Source organism: Diabrotica virgifera, chromosome 1, assembly GCF_917563875.1.
Source record: "Diabrotica virgifera virgifera chromosome 1, PGI_DIABVI_V3a".
NCBI classification, from domain to species: domain Eukaryota; kingdom Metazoa; phylum Arthropoda; class Insecta; order Coleoptera; family Chrysomelidae; genus Diabrotica; species Diabrotica virgifera.
In genome coordinates, this window is record NC_065443.1 from 120,163,992 (window position 1) to 120,191,863 (window position 27,872).

The following is a 27,872-nucleotide window of genomic DNA, read 5'->3' on the forward strand; positions in this document are numbered from 1 at the left end:
TTAAATGTTCTTCAATATTTTTTTCTTCATGTAACTTGAAAATAATAAGAGATACAGTAATGAAAAACAAAATCAAAATTTTTATTTAAAAAACTCTACATTTTTGTACCCTGTGTTTTTTTTTGATCTCATCAGTTTCGAGTTACATGGAGAAAAAACGATTTTTAACAAAATTTAAAAATGCGCTCTATAATTTTTTAATCTTATTTTTTCAAAAACCGTTCCTTTTAAATCCGTTCTACTTTTTAAGCATAGAAACAACACTATAATAAAGGATATTGTAGAAGGAAAACGATGCATTTAAATGGTGGATGAGGGGTTAAATAAACTTCTCATTTTTTAAAAGTAAAATTTAATAAAAATTTTTGTCCTGGTAAAAGTTATATTAGTTTAAAAAGCCCCCATAAGGCTACAAACATATAAAAAGGTTTTCGCTCGGTAACAAGAACATCATCAGTGTTACAAGCACATAGTGAGCCACCCAAAAATACAGGTTGAAAGATTTTACAAATAGACTAAAAGTCTTATATAAATATAAACATCCTAAATGTCCTATGGATGCGGCTTTAGGGCAACATATGACTCCCACAGGTGGTAAGTGAGTCAATTAATTAGGTCATTGTGTTATAAGAGGTGACAGGCCACTAATAGCAGATGAGATTTCAAAGTAAATTTCAGATTTGATTTATTTCAAAATAATATTCAATTTCAAAATAATATTCAATCACGAATAACTCACAAAATATTGAGTTTTCAAAAAAAAATAAAGATCAGTTTTGGCTTAGAATTAGGTTTCCTTGCCACTTCCATGTTTATTTTGGACAAAAAGTTTTCCACCCACTTGAAGGGGTGGGAACCGCCCCCAAGATAAAAGCGCCGTAGTATATAGGGTGGACTTTATTTCTTGAGCTATTTCCTACTTACTGTGAAAATATCAAGTGAATCGATGTAGTAGGATTGAATTCGGAGCCTAATATCCTCATTGACTGCCCTACTAGAGACGAGTCATAAGAGACCTGTAAGGCCGCGTGGAAGGTTGGTTAAGTGCACACTCATATTAAACCTTACACTAACCTATCACTAACCTAACCCTTTAAAGTCTCCTATAAATAATATATATTATATAATACTTACCAACTGGTTGGTAGGTTGCACAACAATCTCTATCCTTAATGTGACAGTGGATTACCTAAAATAATATAATATTTAGTATGCAAATTATTATCATGTTACTATGGTCGAAGTCAAGCAATAAGGCTCGCACGAAATTTTCCCCTTGTTGTCATATTTTAATTTTAAAAAAATATATAAGGAATAATTAGATTTTCTTGACATGCCATACATATTACAGCGAGCATTTCTTTGGTTAGAAGTAGTGACGAGTATATATGACGTCATTATTATATTTGATGAGATGGTACATGATAAATAAAGACCGGATTATAAGCATTTTGCTTTTTTTTGCTTTTTTTGCTTATAATTAGGATTTTTAGTAAAAATGCTTATTTTAAAGATAATATGTTGCTTATCTTTGTTTATTTTATTTCTTATGATAAACTATAATAAAATTTCATGTTACTTCCTGTTTTAAGCAAAATTCTATGAAGTATACAGAGCTATAAGACTCTAATAATGCAATAAACCATAAGAATTTTAATCCCTTTTAGGAGATAAACGGGAAAACCCATCGTTATACCTGTCATGTAATAAACTAATAATTGTCTGCAGAGAGCCCAAATTTATTATAGTGTTGTGAAATAGTACCGGTACATTTGTGGGGTCCGCCCCCGGGAAAAATTTATAAATTTAGCCTAAATAAGGGCGTTTTAAAGCTATCTGGAAGCAACGAAAAATTCAGGAATTTGTCTATAATTTGCTGTTTTTTTTTTTATTTTTTGTCGCAAGATGTACCGGTACGCCGTACCGGCGCATACAGTCACAAAAACAGCACTGCATATAGGTATGTTTTTATTTTACAACAGCGCTTTCCTGATAAACTTGACGGTAGATAAAAAACTAACATACGAGGAAAAATTTGTTAAATTTGTTTGCCGTCAAATTTGTACCGGTGGGTTATGATGTCATTAAATCTATGGCATGCATGCCTAATATGTTTGACATGCTTGACTTTTAGTTTATACCATTATACGTAAATGCGGATAAGAAGGTATATAAGGTACTTCTCAGGTTATATTGATGGCGTCTTCTTCTTCTTGCAGTACCGTCTCCTATCGGAGGTTGGCTACCATCACAGCAATTTTAACTTTGTTGGCTGCAGCTCTGAACAATTGTATTGAACTGCACCCGTACCTCTCCCTTAAATTTCGCAACCAGGAAATCATTCTCCGTCCCACATTTCTCTTTCTCGAAATTTTTCCTTGCATTATGAGCATTAGCAGGGAGTACCTTTCCCCTCTCTTTATGTGGGCTAGATATTCCAGTTTTCTCGTTTGTATTGTTTTTATGACTTCGCATTTCTTCCCCGTCTTCAGCATTCTTCCTCTTCCATCATTGATGGCGTCATAACCAGCAAAATTGCATACCTTGGACAAAAAATGCGGGGACAACAGTATAATATTCTTCGATTTATTATGATGGATAAAATCGAAGGGCATGGGAAGTTCGAAGAAAACAAGCCTCGTGGTTAAATAATATCAGAAAATGGATCGGGATGCGGACAACAGAACAGCTGTTCAGAGTAACTCAAGAAATAGAAAGACATGCTATGTTAATCGCCAACGTGAGCGTGAATCGCCAACGTGAAGGACTTGATAAGGCACGTTAAGAAAAGGCATATTCGTTATGTATGCTAAGGGTACATAGAAGTTATAAAATGAAAAGTCAAAATCCATGTACAAAAAAAGGGAGAGTTATTTCATAGCTCGACTTTGAATTTGATATTTAATTTTTTAATATTACAGATTTTAAAAAAGGTATCAGTTTGGTCCCTAAGTAGGCATTATAGGATTTTTTTTAATTGAAAAAATGTATAAAACATTGTAAATTTTTAAAGATATTTTTAGCACTACTAGGCCCAACTTTAGACGCAATATTAAGGTTGCGGTCCATTTTTTACAATAGTTTTTACATTTATTGAAAATTAAGGATTCGTAGGAAGCATATTAGGTGGTATATTAGGAAGTATGTCAAATGTTTTATTCTCACAAAACCGGGGAACAAAACAACTTACCGAATGGCTCACATGAGGGACAACAAGCATTATCTTTGAGCTTCAATATAGATCCAGGAGGGCAGAGTGGTACATCGCATTGTATACCTTCACATTTTGGGTTACCTAAAACAAAAATATTTATACAGGCTATCTCAAAAGTAGGGGACGGTCGAATATTTCGCAAAATTAACATCAGATCGAAAAACTGAAAAATGCGTGTTCAATATTTTTCCAAAATCTATCCAGTGATACCAAACCCGTGGGGGGATAAGTTTAAAATCTTAAATGCGAATCTCCATTTTTTACTGCAGATTTGGATTTCTTACGTAAAAAAAGTAACCTTTATTCGATACATTTTTTCGAGTTGTGGATAGATGGCGCTATAATCTGAAAAAATAATTGATCCTGATACACTTAGGGCCGGTTGTTCGAACGATAATCAACAATGATCACTATCAAATATTTAATTACTGTCACAACTGTCAATGTCAACTTTGTTTGGGTTGTTTGTTTGTTAATAACAATTATTAAATTAATTGATTAACTAATTTCATAATTGTAATCAATAATTATGTTTTCAGCAACCAATTCAAAGTTGACATTGACAGTTGTGACAGTAATTAAATATTTGATAATGATCATTTTTGATTAGCGTTCGAACAATCGACCCTAAGGGCTCGTTGTTCGAACGCTAATCAAGGAGTTGATTATAATCAAGTCCCCTTAACAACCATCAAATAACAAAATCCGTTGTTCGTACACCAATCAATTGATTGTAATCAATTTTCTAAGCAGGTAATAAAGGAGGTATAAATTAATTTGGTAGTAATTAAATATTGATAATGATCAGTTGATTTCATTTTTGATTAGCGTTCGAACAACCGGCCATAAGTAAATTATAGAAACGGTCTATATCTCTAGAAATACACTTCCAAATTAGGGATAGCGGCTTTTGACAAAACACCAGTTTTCGGTTATACCGGCTTTTTTACTTACGGTTTAACCTGACATTTTAACCGTCCAAAAAACCGGTCGTTCCAAAAATCCGTTTTCGATTTTTTTAATCAATTGTCGATACTCATTCGCTTACAATGTTTATGTTACCTTTACATTACACTTCAACTTGTGATACTTCATTCAAGTCGATGTAAAAATATTAATCATATCATATTCGATAATATCGAAAGAATATATCGATACCAAGATATCCAATCGATATATAGACGGCGTTGGAATTGTACCCATTTTTGATTGAAAATAGAAATTATACATCAATGTTGTCAAACCGGTTTCGGTTTTGGTCAGCTTAAAACTTTTTCATCGCGCGCTGGGGGGCCAAAAATTTTCCCATTTCTTCTCTGAATTCATTATTTTTTCCAGAGGTATTAACTCATCTGATTTTTCACCGATTATTACTGTAAAAAGAAGAAACCACTTATAACCGGGACAAAAAAAAAACAACCGGAAAACCCGATTATTGCAGAGTAAAAAAACAGTTTTCGGTTATAACCGGTAGGTTTTTCCCATCCCTATTCCAAATGAAAAACCAAAAAAAGGCGTATTTAATACTTTTCAAAAACCTATCGAATAACACTAAACACTACTCCCCACTCCATCCCATGGAGGTGGGATGGGGGTGACATTAAAAGCTTAAACAGGAACCCCCATTTTTAATTGCTGGTTTGGATTTCTCATTAAAAAATAAGGAATATTATTCGAGACATTTTTTAGAATTGTTGATAGGTGCCGCTGTAATTGAAAAATACTTTTTTATGAGGTAGGTATTGAAATTTGCAATAAAAAATGGGGGTTCCTATTTAGTATTTCAGTTAACTCCTCCCCACCTCCATGGGTTGTGTTTAATGTTATTCAATAGGATTTTAAAAAATATTAAACACATGTTTTTGGTTTTTATTTGGAAGTGTACTTCTCGAGATGTTATATAGTTTCTATAATTCACTTAGTGCCACAATTCTAAAAAATGTCTCGAATAAAAGTTACTTATTTTTGCGTTAGCAATCCAAATATGCAATAAAAAATGTGGGTTCCTATTTAACATTTTAAAGTTACCCTCTACACCATTATATTTACCAAGATATTCGACTGTCCCGCTGCTTTTAGGACCCATTCTACAGGGTGTCCCGAAAACGTTGGTCATAAATTATACCACAGAGTCTGTGGTCAAAAATAGGTTAATTGAACTTCACTTACCTATATACAATAATGCACACAAAAAAAGTTACAGCCCTTTGAAGTTACAAAATGAAAATCGATTTTTTTTTTTCATATACAGTCGAACCCGCTTATTAGAATACCTCTTAAAGGAATATCCCGGTTTAAGGAATAGAAATTTGAGGTCCTGAAACATTTACAGTAGCAACCAATGATCGGTTATTAGAATATCCCGGTTATAGGAATACTTTTGCTTGGCACAAAGGCTATTCCAATAAGCGGGTTCGACTGTATCGAAAACTTTTAGAGATTTTTTATTGAAAATGGACATGCGGCATTCTCATGGCAACAGCATCTTAAAAAAAATTAAAGTGAAATTTGTGCACCCTATAAAAATTTTATGGGGGTTTTGTTCACTTAAACCCCCCAAACTTGTGTGTACGTTCCAATTAAATTATTATTGTAACACCATTAGTTAAATACAATGTTTTTAAAACTTTTTGCCTCTTATTACTTTTTCGATAAGCCAGTGTTTATCGAGATATTTTGAATATTTGTCGAATCCACCACATATTTGTATATGGTTAAGTACGATTATAGAGACCTGTTAATAATCTGAAAATTTATTTGTAATTTACATTTTCAGGTATATTTCAAAAAAGAAGCCACATCTCGATAAAAGGTGACTTATCAAAAAATTACTAAGACGCAAAAAATTTAAAAAACACTGTGTTTAACTAATGGTACCACAATAATAGTTTAATTGGAACGTACACAAATATTTGGGGGGTTTAAAGGAACAAAACCCCATAAAATTTTTATGTAAATATATTAAAAAAGAAGCCGCATCTCGATAAAAACTGGCTTATCGAAAAAATATTGAGAGGCAAAAAAGTTTTAAAAACGTTGTGTTTAACTAACGGTACTACAATAATGAATTACTTGGAACGTACACAAAAGTTTGGGGGGTTTAAGTGAACAAAACCCCATAAAATTTTTATGAGGTGGACAAATTCCACTATAATTTTGTTTTAAAATGTCCATGCCATAAGAATGATACGTGTGCATTTTCAATAAAAAATCTCTAATATAGTTTTCGATATATTGAAAAAAATCGATTTTAATTTTGTAATTTCCAAGGGCTGTAACATTTTTATGAACACATTTGTACCAAGGTAAGTTAGGTTCAATCGAACTATTTTTGACCCCAGAATGTGTGATATAATTTATGACCAATCTTTTCGGGACATCCTGTACATATAATAATTTAAAATTGGAAAAAATAAACGTTAACATAGAAAATTGGGCAAACTAAAACATTAACAAATGAATATCTACATAAAAAATTCGAATTGTGTCATTATGACACCAATATAAGGTAAATTAAATTAAATTTCAAAAAGACACCAATATAAGGTTTGTTCTAGCAAACAGTCAAACTAGTCAGAAACCGTCAGCAAACAGTTGTTCAGTGAGAGAACATAGTACAGTCACTAGTGCTATCCCCTCTACTCGCGCTGGTCCGCTATTCGCTGATGGTTTCAAACCGTTTGAAACTGATGCTAGAACAAACCTATTATGATCTCGTAAAACATAATTTTAAAAATATTATTAAAAAAATTCTTATCATCAAATAAAAAGATGAATATTTACGTTGCATAAATTATGAAAAGGCCTATGATCCAGTCAAGGCCTAAAAACTAGTAGAATGCTTACAAAAAGATCACATCAATCCCAGCAATAAACAATGATAAGTAAACTCTATTGAAACAAAAGATTATTTATTAGAAGGACATGGGAGACACTGAGGCCATAAAAATCCAAAGATCAGTTTGGCAAGTTGGACAAGGTTGCATTCTCCAGCCATTATTATTCAACCTGTATTCAGATCATATATTTGCACGAGCTCTGGATGAGGCACAAGCATGTTAGAAATAAAGCAAATATTATAACGTATGAATAGAGATCATGAACTTCTAGAAATTATCATTCAACTGATAATGGAAGGACAACTAAAAGGAAGACATGTTCCTCGCAGACGACAAAAAATCTGACTGATAACATCAAGGATTGTAGAGGACTAACGTGAATTTCACACTGGGATTGCATTCAGTGTTGCCACAGTTCCTGTGCGACGCTCTTGAGAAAGCAATCAACAACTGGGGAAGACCGACAACCCTGTGCGTTTATTCCCCATTAGAAATGTATTGCCTATCTCAGCCGTACTGCATTCTCGGTGTGAATTTCTCAATAGACCATTTAACAGCATACTGAAAAACATACAAATGGGAATTATATAGAAGCAAGCTTAATATATAAAAAATTACTCAAAATATGCGAAAAGAATGACAGCAAACAAAGTAAATAAAAATTAATGAAATGGTAGAAAGAGTAAACAAAAAATGGATTGAAATAAACGTAATGTGGACCTAAACAATGCCAATAACGTAGAAGAAACATAACTTAGTACATTGTTAACGCGGAATAAAAGGACCATAAATAAAATTATTACCGAATCCTTGGCAAGTGGCGAAACAATCACCTGGTTTCACTACTGGACGTAAGTGTACATAACTATACATTTGGACATAAGTATACATATGTGGACATAATTATACATTTTTGGCAAAGTAACGTAAGTGAAATTTTTGATGTTTTTATATTAAACTAACGCTATTATATTAGTGTTTAGAAGGTACTGCCAAAGTGTATCAAACCTAGAATTACTTTAAACTTTTTTTTTAACTATTTCAAAAACGTATATCCAGAATTGTTTTAATCATACCCGCAAAATAAACGCAACTTTAGCACCATTTCCATAATAATAACTTAAGCAAACGTCGTTTACCGCCATAATAACGTAAGTGCCGGTCGGTTTCTGTTACTTACGTCAGATTTTCGCAGTCAGTGTTTGGCTTACGACAGTGACATATTCGTGCTACAATCGACTAAATTATTGATTTTAGGTTATAAGTTATAACGAAAAACATGTTTTTGTAGTTATGTTTCAAAAAACGCTAAAACCTTAACTAACATTATGAATCTGTAAAACTACTTTTCATATTTAATTTCGTTTATTTATTACAAATTATTTTGACATAACCTAAGAAAAAATCCGTTGAATTGTTTGTTAAAAAATCATTGTATATTTTGATACAAAATGAAAAATATTTCTCAAAAAATAAGTTAAAAATTGTAAAATTATCAATTTGAACTCTTGTATCTAGAAAACGGTTAGAAATAAAGAAGTATTGCTTGCATGTTTCTATTCTGATTTGCAAAGAATAGTGCAATCACTGAAGCTTTTCACCTTCGATTTCGTTGAACCTTCATCGATTTTCATGAAAATTGGTGAGTAATTAGAGAATACCTCAAGGAATAAAGGTGAAATGATGCAAATTTGCGCTTTTACCCCGGGGGTGGATGCTCCCCCTTCTCGGCGGTGAAAATTATTTTATTAAAAATAATACCATAAGTCGATAGAGGGACAAATTTTAAACCAAATTTGTTATATACCGTTATTAAAATAAATTAATGCTTTTTGAGTTATTAAAAATCAAAAATTTTATTTTTTCTTAATAAAAAGCCTGCTTTATAGCTGTTTTTCACGTATAACTCAAAAACTATAAGCTTTAACAAAAAAGTTATTATTGGCGAAATTGAGGAAAATAAAAAACTAAATACACCTCTTGCTTAAAGAACTAAACTAATGTTAATTTAAAGTGAGTTATGGGTAATTGAGTGTTTATTATTTTAGACGAGTACTCAAATCTAAGTATTCAAGCTTAAATAACTGGAAAACAATGCACTTTATAAAATATACCTGTTAAGCACTTGTCAAAATACTTCGGAATACTTATCAAATGAGTTGCAGAAGAAGTTAACAGCTTCAAAATTAAGCAAGTTATGATGAAAATAAGAGTACCCTTTGGAGTTTTTTAGGAAAAAGTGAAAAATAGAACATCTCCCATTTCCACAAAAATTAAAAATGTATAGTAATCCTTACAAGAATTTCTTTATATTAGTATAAGTAATTGTTTTAACAAGCTTTACCGGTATTTAATGCAAATTTTTGAAAAAAAAATTTAATTTAAAAAAATCAGAATTTTTAAAATGATCGTAAATTTCATTTTCTTTTGATAATAACTGTAAAAATTTTGTTTTTTTCCGTGTCAAATATTTTACCTTTTTTTACTTAATTGATTGTTGTAACGTTATTTTGTGTTTCTTATGATAAACGATTGTTTGTAATTCTTTCCAAATTACTTTAAATGCTACAATTTCCCGCCAAAATGACGTATATGTGTGCTTACGTTACATTTTTTTATCAAGACTCAAGATTTTAGAACCCGTAAAATAATTTAAGGATCAATTAACCGCTAAAACTATACAAAAACTTTAAAAAATATTGTTCTTTATTAAACTGTAAACCTCAAAAAACACCCTGGTAAATTTGGTATAATTTAAATTAACCAGGTTAAATTAAAAACATGGTTTTTCTACAAAAACGTTTTTGGTGACTTACGTTACTATGCAAAAAATGTATCGAATATGCGAAAAGAATGACAGCAAACAAAGGAAATATAAACGAATTAAATGGTAGAAGGAGTAAACAAAAAATGTATTAAAATAAACGTAATGTGGACCTAAGCAATGCCAATAACGTAGTAAGAAACATAACTTAGTACATTTTAACGCGGAATAAAAGGACCATGAATAAAATTCTTACCGAATCCTTGGCAAGTGGCGCAACAATCACCTGGTTTCACTACTGGACGAGCACCAAGTCCACAGTTTGGAGGAGTGCACTGTACACCATCACAAGGTCCTCCTAAATTAAAAAAAAATATTTAAAATGAGTATATTTCAGAGTTATATCTTGCAAAATTGTACCATGCGATTTGATTAATGATATGTGTTGAACATTATAAGTTTGAATAATTTTGATATATTGATTGTTTAAATATTTTAAGCTAATATTTTTAATAAAATACAAAAAGAAATAACCATTATTACCTAAAACTTCCGAAGAGCAGTATAGTACTAAGGCAAAAAGTACGAGAAACTTCATTGTGAATTTGTAGGTTACAAAAAGAACTGATGGTACAAAAGTTGAAACAGGTTTTGAGGAAAACAGCTGTCGTCTGCTTTTATATTTGGTGAATAGAACGCTAATTATTTAATTAATAAACACTGATAGCACATAATATAAATTAGAGATTATATTACACCATGAACTAAAAACACGAGTACTAGGCAATTATATTAGTTTTATGTATGTTAAATATTATTGGAAAAAGTCATAGGTCAATCAATATTAATATTTTGTTTAATATAAGAACATAATATATTATTGATTAAAGTTGGGGTTAAAGTAAGATAATATTCAAACTGATACCTTGAATAAATGATTCTTTTGTTCTTAGAAGTATTGGGCAATAGAAATATAATATTATATCATCCAAAAATAAAACAAAACAAAATATCGATATATTAAAAATGAGTAAGTAATTCAAATAATGTTATGCCAAAATCGAAATAACTCTGTAAGCACACCATCTAAAATAACGTCAAGCTTCCTTTGCAAACAAAAGTTTCATCAACAATTATTATTATCATCATCATCTTTATCATTAGTCCCTTTAGCATTATCCCTACGCGGGGTTGGCTTCCCTAATTGCACACATCTTTAAGAGGAAACAGTAGCGATCAACAGGTAGCGAAAACGCGTTCCCATATTGCGGCTGTAAATTTGAATATTTTTTCGAGATATTTGGCACACGTATTCGTAATATAATAAAGAATGGCGGTACAGAGCCCAATTTGACAAATATATTAATATGTGGAAATTACTCTGAAATTAAATACAATATTAAAAAAACGAGACTGTACCGCCATTAAGAAGAACAAAAAAATAAACTTTCTTCAAATAAACTTTTTTATCCGATACCTAGATTTTGTGTCATTTTGGAACTACTAATGAAATAGAAAATTTTAGTAGTTCCAAAATGACACAAAATCTAGGCATCGGATAAAAAAATTTATTTGAAGAAAGTGTATTTTTTTGTTCTTCTTAATGGCGGTACAGGCTCGTTTTTTTAATATTGTATTTAATTACAGAGTAATTTCCACATATTAATATTTTTTTCAAATTGGGCTCAGTACCGTCATTCTTTATTACATTACGAATACGTGTGCCAAATATCTGGAAAAAATATTCAAAATTACAGCCGCAATCTTGGAACGCGTTTTTGCTACCTGTTGATCGCTACTGCTTCCTCTTAAGTTTTTATCTTGGGTCATAGCAACATCAATCATCTTTACCGACATGTCCTTCTTAAGCGTTTATCCCAGGCTTTCTTTGGTCTTGCACTCCTACTTATTCCAGAAACCCGCAGTTCAGAAATACTTGTATTGGGTGATTAACGTCTGGACGTTGAACATGACCAAACCATCTTAACCTATGCTCTCTCATTTTATCATCAATTGGTGCCACACCTAGACTTCCCCTAATATACCTACTCATTTCTAATTTTATCCTTCTTGGTCACTCCACTCATCCATCTAAGCATTATCATTTCTGCCACATTCCGCTTTTCTTATTTGTTTTTTAATTGCTCAAGATTCAGTTCCTTACATCATAGCCGATCCTATGGCTAATTGATAGAATTTTTCCTTTTATTGGAAGTTTTCTGTCACACAACTCACCACTCGCTTCATTCCACTTCATCCATGCAAGTATGCAATCTTGCATGCATCACCATCTATTTCCCCATTACTCTGTAATACGGATCCTAGATATTTAAAACTCTCACGTTTCGCAATCATTTCAGCAGGCAAAGATATAATTTTATTTGCAGTAAAACCATATTTAAACGAACATTCCAAATACTCTATCTTTGTCCTACTAAGTTATAAACCTTTTTCCTCAAGAGCTTATTTCAACTGATCCAGCTTTTGTTCTAAGTATCCTTCTCCATTTCCAACAACACCGCATCATCAACTTAAATCGTTTGAAGAAATCATATATCGTCTGGTCCATAATATAACTTACTTAAGTACTAATTTGTAATTTATGTTAACTTGTTGGTTTTTACATTTTCTTAATTAAAAAAATCAGATAGGTACATATTTTATGCCAAAACTTTTTGGATATTCGTTACAACTAAAAATCGGAGAAGCTTATTCTAAAATCACTAAAGCCCTTGTAGAAAAGAAAACAAAAATTTCGATATATGGCACCCAGACTTCCACAGTTCTATAACCCTAAAAAATGGAAAATCTGTTTTTTGGCCTACCACGTTCCTTTCGGCGTTGAGTTAATTGTTGAATAATGTCATATAATTTATTTATCTACGAATCTGCATATTGCACCTGTGTCGTTATTACCATCTTCAATTTTGGCTCTCTCGGCATTAGCAAGAGCGCCACAAGGCAGCTTAAATTACTCTGTAATCGAGAGTGGATGTGTGATAAGTAATTTTCATTTTTAAATATTGCACTAGCATCTAACATTCACTATTACTATTACTCAAGTGAAACTTCTCTAATATCATAACCTCTGATATGCCAGATTCATACGCCCTAATCCTCGAATTTTTAATATGAGTGCCTTAGTAATAGGGCCTTATCATATTTTTAGAGTGAATTCCCGTGTAAAGCAATGTCAACAAAAATGAATACTTGCATTAGATAGCTACACACATAATCAACAGTGGCGGCTCGTGATTTTTACAATAGGGGAGGCTATACCTAACTGTAAAATATCTAGACAAATTTGCACTAGCAAAAAAAATCCGCCAAAAAATCTCATTTAAGGCCCCATTTTTTTCACCATTTTTTATTTACATTTTATAATATCATCTATAATATCATATATAAAAATAGTTAATCAAATTGTAAAAGTGTATTAACAAAATTTGTGTCGTTTATTTGTTAACAATTCTATCTCTGTCAGTAGATATGCATATCAAAATAAATACAGGTTTGAACTTTTGCAGTCCATACACGTTGAAGGTTCACATTTTTTAAGATATTCAACTGAATTTTTTTAATTCTAAAAGCGGCCTACTGCGAATCCAAAAACACGGTAAATTAGCGATATTTTGCTTTGCATTACAGATATCTAAAAAAGTTATTTTGTACAAGTTGTTCCAAATACTATTCTAACCGCACATACCAAATTTCATCACAAAAATCGCACTATTAGTTTTGTCATTATTTGTAGTCAGGATCCTAAAATTGCAGAGGAGGCTGCTGGCCGATTAGCCGCCCTTGCCCAATCTCCGGGCAGCATGTGTGTTCAAGTATAATGCAGCTCTAAGGAGACCGGGTGTCCGAAAACGCTGCTGGGCTGCGTGGTGCATTAGAAAGTGAGATTTTCCGGCCAGCAGCCGTAACTACAGTAGTTTTAGGATCCTAACTACAAAAAACTAAAAAGGTACTGTAGTTTTAGGATCCTAACTACAAATAATGAAAAAATTAAAAGTGCGAATTTTGTAATGAAATTTGGTATGTGGAGTTAGAACATTATTTGGAACAACTTGTTCAAATAACTTTTTCCGATATCCCTAACGCGAAGCAAAATAACAAAGTAAACAAAACAGTGTAGCATGTGTAAAAAATTTATGGGGAGGCTAAGCCTCCTGTGGTATATTATGAACCCTCTGTATAAATCATAATTTAAATATGATGTTATTAACCTTTAGGGTATTGAACATACATAAAAACAATAGCTTATAGTTTGTATCACATGTTTATTACGAGTGAACTTGAACTATATTTGTTATGGTTCAGATAGGTATAAAAACACGCTGAACAATCAGTATGCAGATATAGATATACAAATAATTATTAGAAGTTAGTATGTAGTAAGGCGCTATGAATCATTAATGTTATTGTTTAGATATTGGATACCAGTGAATAAAATATAATGTATAGTAAGACGTGTTTAGTCTTTTTAATTAATTAGAACCAGAAGGCAGTAACAACATACTATTTAATACATGGCTGATCCTGCAGATTAGAGGAGAATCTTCTGTAAGGAACAAAGATGGCGGCACCAGATTGGAAACGGAGACGGCGAAGATGCAGAGAACCCAGGGAACAAAGACAAAAGTGGAAATAAAATGTAAGTAAGAATGTCTATCTTTATTAAAAATGCTTCCCTCGTTTTTATATTATTATTGAACATTGAATATTTATCTTTGCTGATTTTTGAATAATTTATGAAGTATCGATTTTTTTTTTAAGAATATCTATGAATTTTGAAACATGAAGTGATTTTTGAGAATATTTTTATCAAAGATTATTATATATGCTATTACTGAATTTTTATTGAATTTTGAATTTTTATTGAATTTATTTGGAAAATCTACCCGATTTCGATTTTTAGTACGGTCAGTTTTGAATATTTTATGGAATATCGAATTTTTTTTTCAAAAAAAAAAAATTCTATCGAATTTTGAGATTTAAACTTATTTTGAATATATTTATTTAACTTTTGCATATGCTATTTTTGAATTTTTATTGAATTTTTTTTTCGAATATGTATACTATTATTGAATTTTTATTAGCCATTTTGTTTTTATTATTGATATTTATTGATTATATAGATACATTTTCATCGATTTTGTGTCAAATTTTGTATGAGATGAACCTGAATTAATAATTTTTGTGCGATAAATGATGATATATAAAGGATATATAAATGATTTTTTAATGAATAATGATTAGTGATGACATACGTTGATATAAGAGCTTAAGATAAACATTGCTATAAGCAAGAGATATGTTTTTAACGAACCGACCTGATGAGCCGAGATAAGGAATTTGAAGAAGAACTATATAGATTAGAAGAAGAACTAACAATATTATAAGCTAAATATTATGAGGCAACTAGAGACAATAAGAAACCCACGGCTCTTGTCAAATTGGGAAGGTACTAAGTGATTTATAGAAGCTTGAAAGCTTATTAGAGACCCACTCTGTGTTTTGAGAGTACCTATTTTATTCATGATTATTCGTGAATAAACAACGGCCTCAAAGCAAGGGATTGAGGTTGTGAAATTTTTAAAAGAATTTGATCTAGCCAACGATGTTATACCCGCTTCTATTAAGGTAGATTGTCGAGATTTCGTGGCTAGTATTGAGTATTATGATTGTTATTGGAACTTTTCTCTCGAGTAAAGCCACTTTGATTAGTCGAACGTAGGCATTGAGGGATAAGTAAAGGAAGTGATTATTATGATGTTATATTATAAAATGATATATTGATGATTAAATGACAAATGATTGTTATATGAAGATGAATTATGTACACTGTATAAGTGTTATTATGTGGAGAAAAATGAAGAAATATAGTTATAGTACCAGACAAGAAGAAGAAGAGAAAAAAGAGAATTTTTTAATAAAATATGTGGGAAAAATGAAAGAAGACACATAAAAATTGCAAGAAAAGAAGCAAAATTAAGAAGATACTAAGCAAATAAGTAGCTAATCATTGAAATATGCCTAAGAATTAAAGCTGTAAATTTTTTTTCTCTAAAGTAATGTTAATTATAAATAACTTATTTTTAAATGTAGATAATGAATTCAGGTTAAATTTTCGCGGAAAATGGAAGTGTTTGAATTAAGGATAGACAATATCTTACAATAGTGTTAGTAGATAGTAAGCAAAGGGACACAAAAAGTGAAGTTCTTAGAGAGATTAAATCTTTATTATAGGTACAAGAGAGTTATTAGAAGTTTTTTTAGAGACACATATTAAAAGTTTTAGAGAGATTACATTTTTATTATAGGTACATTATTTTAGAGTTAGTAAGACATATATAAATAAATCAAAAGAAGACTGAAATAATAAGATGAAATAGTAAAGTAACGTTAAATTGTTTTTTTTATATACCATTTAATAGAAGTTTAGGTAATATTTAGCTTAGCTTAGGAAGTATTAAATTCGAGATTTTATTACAATTAGATTAATTACGGCTTATAGGCACTAAAAGACTATTTAAAAGTAAGGATCAATTTCATTCACTGTGGACACTGTTTTGATGAAGTGAATTGGTGAACGAAAAAAAAAAGGACGAAAAGACACGACGTGAAAATACGTGAACTAGTAATAGGTTATAAAATACCAGTTTAGTATAGGGAAAATAATGAACTTTTGTGTAAAATAGGAAAAAGAATATACATGTTTAGGGAAAAATCGATTGATCTGAAACGTACCATATTACAGTTAGTTAGCATAGTTAGGAAATTTAATTTTTGAAAATAGTATTAGGTAACCATAAACATTTTGTAAAAGGGAAAGAGGAATATACCGTCAGATATTCTTCTTCTCTTCTTAGGACTTTCTTTTTTAACGGCGGAGATGTGGTATATTATGAACCCTCTGTATAAATCATAATTTAAATATGATGTTATTAACCTTTAGGGTATTGAACATACATAAAAACAATAGCTTATAGTTTGTATCACATGTTTATTACGAGTGAACTTGAACTATATTTGTTATGGTTCAGATAGGTATAAAAACACGCTGAACAATCAGTATGCAGATATAGATATACAAATAATTATTAGAAGTTAGTATGTAGTAAGGCGCTATGAATCATTAATGTTATTGTTTAGATATTGGATACCAGTGAATAAAATATAATGTATAGTAAGACGTGTTTAGTCTTTTTAATTAATTAGAACCAGAAGGCAGTAACAACATACTATTTAATACACTCCCTTGCCTCCTCTGACCAGCCGCCACTGATAATCAACACGGGTGCAGAATTTGGTTAACTTAGATAATGAAGCTGCAGAAAAAAAATGAAGAGTTCACATAACATTTTGATTTTGCTATCCTGAAAAGTTTGCGATTTCAGAGTTAAGGCCATAATAGTCCGGAAGGTAGCGTCAAATTTGACCAGATCGTTTTGGCATGGCTTTTTTTATATAGTCAGTTGTTCCAAAGCTTATTAACAGATGATGTGTCAGCTGTCCCAAAACCGGGATAAAATGAAAAACGACCAGGAAAATTAATAATAAAAATAATCACTATCCACAAGGAAGAATTTCCTGTAGCTGGCTGTATACCATTAATTACAAGGAAATTTATTGAAAAATTCGTCTTCGTAAAAGGTATATTATTTTAAAAAGCCCTTAGAAGGGCTACAAATATAAAAACAAAACGTTTTCGCTCTGTAACAAGAGCATCATCAGTGTTACAAGAACATGATGAGCCACCCAAAAATACAAAGGTTAAAACCTTTTAAAAAGAAACTAAAGGTCTTATATAAATGTAAACGTAGTAACATCCAAAAGATTGATATATTTTCTATGGATATGGCTTTACGGCAACATATGACTCCCATACGTGGTAAGTGGGTTACTAGGTAATAATTAATTAGGTCATTATGTTAAAAGAGGTGACAGGCAACACAATACCAGTTAAGATAATAAAGTAATTAATTATTACCTAGTAACACACTTACCACGTGTGGGAGCCATATGTTGTCCTAAAGCCATATCCGTAGGAATTATATCCATCCTTTGGATGTTACTATGTTTGCATTTATATAAGACTTTTAGTCTCTTTTTAAGAGGTTTTAACTTTTTTATTTTTGGGTGGCTCACCATGTTGTTGTAACACTGGTGATGCTCTTATTACAGAGCGAAAACATTTTGTTTTTATATTTGTAGCCCTTCTAGGGGCTTTTTATCATAACACACCTTTTACCAAGACGATTTTTTTATTAAATTTACTTAAAAATAATTACAATTCTATAAACAAGGACTTTTTATAATAGCACGTTTTCATTATTTATACAACACAATATAAAAAGTATTATAAAAACAATTATTTTACAAATGAAAATGTCAATTTTAAAAACAAAAAGGATTTCCGACAGCGGGATTCGAATCCGACCCGCCTGGGTGAAAGCCAGGTATTCTAACACTTAGTACAGGCTCGAAACGAATAATCGTTTGCAAAAATTGCCGACAGTGATTTGAGTTTTGATACTTGTTATTGGTATCTTTAGCCGTATGCCGTTGCCGTTGCCGTTCCGACCTTACGCGCCTCGCCCACTTCCCTAGTTTGCCTTTGTGCTCGGGCGCGACCTTGCCAGCTTGTACAGTGCACGCCAGTCGACGCGTAAACATCGCCTAATATTAATGTTTTCGATTGTGTACGTTATTTACTTATTAAAGTAATATGTTTTGTTGAGACAATGTCGGTAGAAATCGTGAATTTAAAGAGAAAAAGACCCAGTGAACTAGTGTGTCTGTTTTGCGATTCGCCCGGACAGTTAGTGAGTGAACCAAAGCCTGAGACATTTCTCACTATAAAATGAACCACACAAATTATGTCCGTGGAGTGTCACTCTACTTACAAGACATGATTCAATTGCCTAAAGATATCGTGGATGATTTCAGACGCGGAATGCTTTCAGTAAAGCTATCCATGGGAAAGTTTAATTCTGTTGGCTGTGATTTGGCTCTAGTGCAGTCGCAGAATCGGTCTTCAGCCGAACTGGAGGCCTGATTGGTATAACTCAAAATAAAGAAGCGATGCAACAGTGGATCCTTCTGTATCCCTTCAAAAACTTAATTAATTCCACACTACTGTCATATCTTGGAATGCAAACAGATGCTACGGGTGATATTAATTCAAGGCTACATATTGAGTGGAATGAATCAAGGATCGCTAGAGATGAAAAAGATATTCAAAATCTTATTTCGATTTTGAATGACTTTAATCCATTTAAATCTAATGGGGAGAACAATGTACTCTACAACATACATACATACTGGTGCTTTGGCTGATAAAGGTAGCTCAGAATGACTTCTTAATATCAAAGAATCGGGAGAACATCTGATTAAAGATTTTGATAAAGCACGTGTTGAATTAAAACAAAAAAGTGTATTTGATACCATAACAAGAAATAAATTTTTAAACTTCAATTTCCAACCTACAAAAAGCAAGATGACAAGTTCTAATAAACAATATCAAGATACAAAAGATGTTACAGAAGTTCAACAATCATTCATGTTAGCTTCTCAACGTGATTTTGACATCAAAGGACTTGCATCACACGAAATACTGGATTATCCAAAATATATTTGTCATAAGCATGGTTTTTATAGAAAATCGCAGAAGTCAAGTTTAGCTCTGGAAATTGAAAAAAAAAATAGCAATTGCACTTCACAAGATATTGTACTAAACCCAAAAATTTATCTTGTAGATGGCATGGCACTCGTGTATCAAATACAACTAAATAAATTTAGTACATTCGGAGAGTTCGCAGCAGCGTTTTTCAAAAAAGTAACGGCATTTTTGTCTCAAACTTCCGTAACGCGAATTGATGGGGTATTTGATCGGTATGATGATATTTATATCGATTAAGTTTTTGGAGTCAAAGTTACGAAGCAAATGACGAAACACAAAACAAGTAATGATTACCAGTCCATTGTCAAAAATCCCCGCTGATTGCAAAGATTTTTTTACTAGCACTGCAAACCAATTACAATTAGTAAAATTTCTTTGCAAGTACGCTCCCACTTATGCAGAAGTAAGTGAAAATAGTGAGCTATATATTTGCGGTGGGTTTGACGATCCTACAAAATGTTATAAATTGCAAGGAGGTTCTTTCGCTGAAGTTACTAATTTAAAATCTAATCACTTAGAGAGGCTGATTGCAGAATATTCTGTCATATATTTCAAGGCGTGAAACAAAATACTGAAACAAAAATTATCATCCTCAGTCCTGACACAGACATATTTGTGTTAGGTATTTATTTCTGGCATAAACTTGAAAAACTTGGGTGCCGGGGTTTGTGGTTTGAGGGATCACGAAAGAAGAACCGTTTCCTTGGGTGTCATTTAGCTGCACAGTCTCTTGGTGAAAATGTATGCAATGTTCTTCCTGCATTGCACTCTTTAACCGGCTGCGATATCACAAGTCGCGTAGGTACGAAAAAACAAATGCTAAGTGCCGCGAAGCTTAATTTTGTTCAGAACGCACTCCTTACGTTGGGCGATGGGCTTTTGTCAAGGCGGCAGTTCCAAGATGTGGAGAAAGTTTGCACTTACCTAATTTCCAAACATCAAACAACAGCCGATGAACTTCGACATAAATTGATATGTCAAAACATAGGCTTTGTCTTAAATTTGTCAAGAGTTATATGTACCTCCGATGCGTTGTATTTACATTGTTTAAGAGCATCAGCACAAATATATCTTTGGAAATACTCTTCTGAACCAATGTTTGAGCCCATTCATTTCCTTAAATTTGGCTATGAGCTACGAGAAGGAAACTTGTATCCAAAGCAAATGACAAAAAATTCTCTGCCTATCTCTTTAATTAACCCATGCAAATGTAAATCTAACTGTCGCACAATGTCATGTTCTTGTAGAAAAGAAAATTTAAACTGTATATCTTTGTGTAAATGTGTCAATAATGATTGCAAGAATTTAAAACAAAGTTAAATTAAACATGTGAATATTAAATTATTTTGTGCATTTTTCATTTCTATTAAAAGTTTTTAAATCCTTATTGTAGTTTTACTTTCGCCACATATGAATAGGAAAAACATATAGACCAGGGCGCATCTGTAAAAATATTAGTACATTTGGACGTTGAGAGGTGACTCAAATTTTTTTGCAGAAATTGCTTGAAAATAAATCAAATAATAATAATTGAGTTATCCTCCCTCTCAAAAAGGTTCGGTGTTTAAATAATCAAAATGTTAAAAAATTAAGGAAAAATTAGATTTTTTTCTTCGTTTTTTGATTATATCTTTAAAAGTATTCATTTTTGAGAAAAGTTGTACTGACATAAAAGTTGCGTAATTAAATTTCCTACAATATAGAATTGGTTAAAAATTTAAAAAATAGTCCCATACAAAAACAAGTATTGGCATTTTACGTTTTTCAACCATTTATGCTACACTTAGGACCTTTATATTTCACCCAAAAAAACTTTATGATACAGTAATACAATACTGTAAATTTCATTAAGATCGGTTTAATAGATTTTGCAAAATAAATTTTGCAATCCAGCTTTCCTAAAAAAAGTTCAATTTTTCAAAATGTTACAGGACTAAAAATAAAGCAGATAGCAATTTGAAAATTTTTTGCATATAGAAGTCTACAGTACCTTTCATTTGCAATTTTGCAAAATTAAAATCGATTATCACTACGGGGTCTGGATTTTTTTTAAATAAACAATAATTATTGGTGCTACGCGCAGGGCAGCGGATAGTTTGCTCTGATTGGGCATTCCAATGACCTTTGATAATGATTGATACATTTTAATTTTTATTAAATTTCGATATAAATAAATAAATTTGTTTATTGCAAAATAAAAACACACACTCTATCCTTTGAAATAACACTTTTATTAGCAAAAATTTTCTTTGTTCATATATTTTAACTTAAAAAATAAAAGTTTATTATTTTTAAACATATGCAATTGTTTAAACAATATTTCACAAACAATAATAAAATAAGTTTGATTTTTGTGGAATTAAAATATTAAAATACAACAAAATATAGAGTAAGAAAATAATATATTAGATAAAGACTGGAAGAAATTTTGGTGGAAATCAACTTGTGAGTATCGAACATCGCTGTCCTGGGCGTAGCACCAAAAATTATTGTGTATTTAAAAAATTTCCTAACGCCGGGGTAATTATTTGATTTTAATTTTGTAAATTGCAAATGAAAGATACGGTACACTTCTATAACCAAACAAAATTTCAACTTGCTATCTGCTTTATTTTCAGTCCTGTAACATTTTGAAAATATGAATTCTTTTGGCGAAAGCTGGATTGCAAAATTTATTTTGCTAAATCTTTTGAACCCATCGTAATGAAATTTACAGTATTGTTTTACTGTATCACAAAGTTTTTCTGGGTGAAATATGAAGGTTCTAAGTGTAGCATAAATGGTTTAAAAACGTAAAATGCCAATACTTGTTTTTGTACGTTTTTTTCGCAATTATTGCTATTTTGCAACTAGGTTGACCATTTTTTTAAGTTTTGACAAATTCTACATTGTAGAAAATTTAATTACGCAACTTTTATGTTAGTACAACTTTTCTCGGAAATGAACACTTTTAAAGTTATAATCAAAAAACGAAGAAAAGAATCGAATTTTTCCTTAATTTTTTGACATTTTGATTATTTAAACAATGTTCCGGACCTTTTTGAGAGGGAGGATAACTCAAATATTATTATTTGATTTATTTTCAAGCAATTTCTGCAAAAAAATTTGAGTCACCTCTCAACGTCCATCTCAAAACAGATGCGCCCTGGACTAATAGCCTCAAGTAGGTACCTATAAAATTTCATGCCTAAAAGCAATAGTCTTTTTAATCGACTTCAATAAAAGAAGCTTTTATCTCATCACATCTTTATTTTTTTCATCGCAAATACAAGCCTTTATCTGTATGATTTTTTTATGTTTGTTACGCGATTACTCCACCATTTATGAACCGATTTTTATGATTCGTTTTTTGTTATGTACGTCATATTTAAGAGATCGATCCAAATTTAAAATTAACTTTACTGGTACTATTGTACAGTCTGTAGAATTTTTTGAAAAAAAAATATATGAAGTATTGGAGCGGGTGGGGTGGGGGGAGGGGGAACCAAAGTACAGACTGGCAACATCTGTGAAATCAAAGTCCAGGGTTACAACAACACATTTCAGAAGTCAGAATCCGGTCTGCAATTTTTTCAAACGAAACTCCTTTGAGAGTCCGGTCTAACTAGACCATTATGAATGTGTAAGGCACGGAGATATATATTTTATATGTAAGTAGGATTTTTCCATCTACATTCATATTATTTTTTCTTACCTCAAAAAGCCCTGGTGTCGCGCCAGCTGACAGACCTTTTCGTTATCCAAACAAGTGTTATTTACCAAAATAAATTAATACAATCCGTGACAAAATCACCGTAAAATTTGACACTAACTCCCAGACCATAATTAAGTCGGGATGCGATACGTATTAAAAATAACTAACGCTAGGGGAGCCCAAGCGGGGATTTTTGCAGTTACTCGAGCCCGTCAGATTATCACATGGGGAGTAAACTTGTACCCTGTAAATGTACCTCTTCCATATTCTTTTTCTTCTTCTTATGCAATCCACTAATGGATGTTCGCGATCACGTTTGACCATTTTTCTCTATCCCTTGCAGTATGTATTAGGTCTTTTTTGTTACTTAGTCCTGTCCATTGTTTGACATTACGGAGCCATGACATTTTCTTCCTGCCCAGTCCACTTCTTCCTTCGATCTTTCCTTCAATTAAGGTTTGCAGAAACTGGTATCTTTCGTTTCTAATTAGGTGCCCCAGCTATGCCGTTTTTCTCTGTTTAATTGTGCATAGCAGTTGTCGTTCTGTACCAATTCTTCTCAGTATTTCTTCATTTGTTATTCGTGTGCTCCAGGAAATTTTAAGGATTCGTCGATAAATCCTACCATATATTGGCTCTTAATGCAGAGGAGTTCGTTAAAGGGGACCCGAAAAAATTCTATGCTTAGAAAAACTCGAAATCGTCAGATTAAGAAAAGGTAAGTTAAATACATGCAGAACAGTGTATATTTCAAAAATCTGATGGTTTGAGCGGGGCGTAAGGAAATGGGTGAGTCACAAAGTTTCACGAGAAAGAAGCAAATGTTTCGAGAAATAAACGTCATATCGAAAAACTAAAAAGTACGTTTCCAATATTTTTTAAAAATCTATCGAATGATACCAAACACAACACCCTACGGAGAGGGGTGGGGGGTAAATATAAAATTATATATAGGAAACCCGCTGTGTTTCTCGAAATAAACATCAGATCGAAAAACTGCAAAAAACACTTATCCAATAATTTTGGAAAATCTATCGAATGACACCAAACACGACCTTCCGCAGAGGTAGGGTGGAGGGCTACTTTAAAACATTAAATGGGACCCTCAATTTTTTATTGCAGATTTAGATTCGTTACGTAAAAATAAGTAACTTTTATTCGAGACATTTTTTAGAGTTATGGATAGATGGCGCTTTAATCGGAAAAAACGATTGTTGGAAATTTAAAACTGAATTTAAAAATGGAAAGAATTTTGAAAATAAAAATGTTTATTGCACATTTCTATTTGACAAAAAGTTGTAACTACATAGAGTTGTAATTACAGCAATGTTTTTCATCTTAATTCTATTTGGATGTTGATGCATGGCACTGCATATCATCCACAAGTTTTCATATGTGATGGTACGTAATTGCCAAAAGCAAGCATAATGAGAGATGTTCGTCAGTTAGCCGATTACGACACTTTAATAATTTTACCACCTTCATTTGGGAAAATGCAGACTCTCACACAAGTACGTTGATCCAAAGAATGCTGTGAGCTGAAGAGCTACTTGCCTCAAAGAGGAATATTTGTCAGGGGATATAAAAGACCAAAATTTCATATCAGTCGCTCTGGACTTTTATTTTCAGTACCTCATTTTGGACGGAAATTATCTCCATATTGAAAGTAACGGATATTTCAGTGGCAATATTTTCCACGTCTTCACAAGAAAATTGATTAAACATGTATGTTACAATATCTGTCAGTTTTTAAAAATTAGCGAAGCTTCTTTCAAAGTCGCTACGAACTGCTTGGAGCTCCATCCCATAATACACATAATTCAAATGAGCGGTTACCATTTTTTCAACAATGGAATGTTGTTTAACTCCTTTCTCTTCCTTTGATCAATCAATAATTTCGATTTGTTGACAAAAGAGTCAGCAAGTGTGGTGAGTCAACACAGTCCCCGTCTTTTCCCATTTGTATTTTTTTCAGTGAATCGCGATCGACTTCAAAAACTTTGGCGATCGACCGGTCACTCACCTTTGAGCACCGCTGCTCTAAACAGTATATTCTAAAATAAACAACTAAATATTGAATCATTACAATAAACAAAATTGAATGGGCAATAAGTTGCGAGCAGTGAGGGATACCACATAAATAGTGAAGTCGGTTTCTTCTTCAGATTTTTTTTTACTCAGACTTTGGGCAACAATAGCAACTATTGAACCTCTTCGGATTGCTCATCATCTCAAATACGAACATTTTGTTTATTCACGTACCCATTAAGCCAAAGATGAGCCTCATCGGAAAACATTTTTTTTTTTTTTGAAACAGTGGATCTTCTGCAAGCTTATCAAGAGCCCATTGACTTAAACAGTGAGGACTAACATTTAAAAGAAATTATCTTTAAGAAATAATTGTCAAAAATGGTTCTTTTTTATGATAATATCAATTTTCAAAAAAAAAATCATTTTTTGAGGTTATACTTCTTTACCGGCGATATGAGGGTGAATTTTTATACGTTAAAACCTATGATCCCGACGCATGCGCATTATAACTTTGTTCTGATTGGATGTTCAAATGACATGTCAAAAATTATTCAATATGGCGGCTGTGGCACAGCTGTAGTTAGATTATTTATGGTTGTTGCGTTTTAAAATTTGTGTGAAAAGAAACAACAAACAAAAGTTAGTTAATAGTTATACTGCCTTTTTAAATAATTTTCATATACATATATTTTTGAACTTTTGGGCTATTTTGGACAAGGAAAACTCATTCTAATTTGGTAAGTAGTTTTTATTATAATCATATTGTAATTATACATTTGGATTAGGTTGAAATACAGTAGAGCGTCGATTATGCGAACTAATTGGGGGACATAGGTGTTCGGAAAACCGATTTGTTCGGATAATCGAACTACAATATAGTGATACATATTTATAGTCATACATATTTATCCACAAGTGAATAAAAGCCATATTTATATACCAACATATTTATTTATATCTTGATAATGACAACTAGCAACTAAACAAAAAAGTGCAGTCTTTGCAACAACATAATTATTTTTGGATAAAATATTGAAGAAAATTGAAGATATTTTAAGCGTCAATTACTAACGCTTGCTCGGTATTCGAGTGCGGGACGCGGGAGCCGATAGTTCGAATAAGCGGTCGTTCGGTTGATCGACGTTCGGATAATCGACGCTCTACTGTACATTTATTTTCTCAAGAATGGGGATTTTAGAGAAAAATCCCAAATTAGGTCCGATTTTTATTTTTAAATTATGATTTTTTGGCGTAGATTTATTTATCTAGTTGGTATGTAATGCTTTGATTTACATACTTAATTTGATTACCAACAAAAGTTCTACCAATCTTCATCTAATATATTGTTTTCTTACTGTTTTGTTATATCTTAATATTTTCTTCCACAAAATTTAAACTACATAATTTAATTATATTCAAAACAACTGTCAAACAGGTAAACGTTCAGTTACCCTATTTTTCCACATGACAAATAGTGTGGAATTGGACGAGTGAGTCTAGGCTTCGATTACGAATCAAAGCGCCACGAAATTCACGGGTTCGATTCCCGATGCAAGTTTTTATTTTTTTATTTCTTTATGCATTTTATGATTGTAAGTATATTTGTTATATAATTTTTTTTTTTCAGAAAATGCGTATTTAAAATTTTTGCCAACAATGATTATCGTTCAGAAATCATTTTTTCTTTGTGGCATTTTTCAATGTGTTTGTGTGCGTTTTATTCTTTTATTTTTTAAAATTTTTGGTATTGTCTTAAAAATCACATAATATGTAGTAGAAGTATAACTTCTTACGTGCGTACAAAGTACACACACATTCTTTTTTTTTTTTCATTGTTTTTTATTAAAAAATGTACCTCTAAATGAATCACCCTTTACTAAGAATTTCCAAAGTTTTCAGTGCATTCCTTCACTCAACCGTCCTCTCCAGTTCTTTCTGTTTTGTCAGTTCCCTTCCTGTAGATTTCTCAATTCCATTGCTTCGTTCACTTCATCTCTGAAAGATCTTCGGGTCTGCCTCTCTTCCTTCTTCCTATCGAGCTCCACTCTAATTTATCCAACGTTTTTGTTATGCTCTTCCGACATACCTGTCCGTACCAGGTTAATCTTTTGGGTCCCGGTGAATTCGTAACTATTTTAATCCCCCATCCTAATTACAGGCCAATTGGTAACTCTAACCCTCAGGTAATTTTTCGGTAACCAATCAACTACCGGTGAATGCGTGGGTGAAGTCGAGTTCGCTCCGCTTCGTTCAGGTATATTTTAGAAGGGTACGAATTGGCTCCCGCATGAATGCGGGTAGGCTCTCATATAATCGCGGAAACATTAGACATTGTTGCCAAATCGTGTAATATTTATACTGCTTAGGAAATTTACATAGTGATATAGACTTTTTATAGGAAAATTATACTTTTAGACAAATACTTTTAGAGTTTGTTTTAGTTCAACATTGGCATATGTGGCAATTTTAACACAAATTATCGGTGTCGGCCGGTATGCGCTCGACCGTTTTGCGCTCTTACCTGAAATCGGCCGGTTTGCGCTCTACACTCTAATACCCGAAAGTTAAGTTAGGACCGAAGGATTAGGTCTTCCTACTTTCCCATACATATTTCTAGGAAGGTACCTGTTTCTAACAAAAAG

The 27,872-nt window shown here is 32.0% G+C and overlaps 1 protein-coding gene across 45 annotated transcripts in view; it reads right to left on the reverse strand.

Moving 5' to 3' along the window:
- The window catches only part of LOC114330552 (uncharacterized protein DDB_G0274171-like), a 522,367-nt gene that overhangs the window by 116,421 nt on the left and 378,074 nt on the right, over nucleotides 1-27,872 (reverse strand). For 4 of the 45 annotated variants that reach the window (XM_050643467.1, XM_050643675.1, XM_050643682.1 and 1 more), the window contains 2 exons: nucleotides 3,191-3,295; nucleotides 1,135-1,189 (listed from right to left, as the gene is read on the reverse strand). The exons of 39 other annotated variants lie outside the window; for them this stretch is intronic. In XM_050643467.1, the coding sequence (XP_050499424.1) occupies nucleotides 1,170-1,189; nucleotides 3,191-3,295 (125 nt within the window). In that variant the 3' untranslated portion in view covers nucleotides 1,135-1,169. The remainder of the gene's footprint in view (nucleotides 1-1,134; nucleotides 1,190-3,190; nucleotides 3,296-27,872) is intronic. 2 more of the 45 variants (XM_050643698.1, XM_050643484.1) reach the window with 1 other exon arrangement.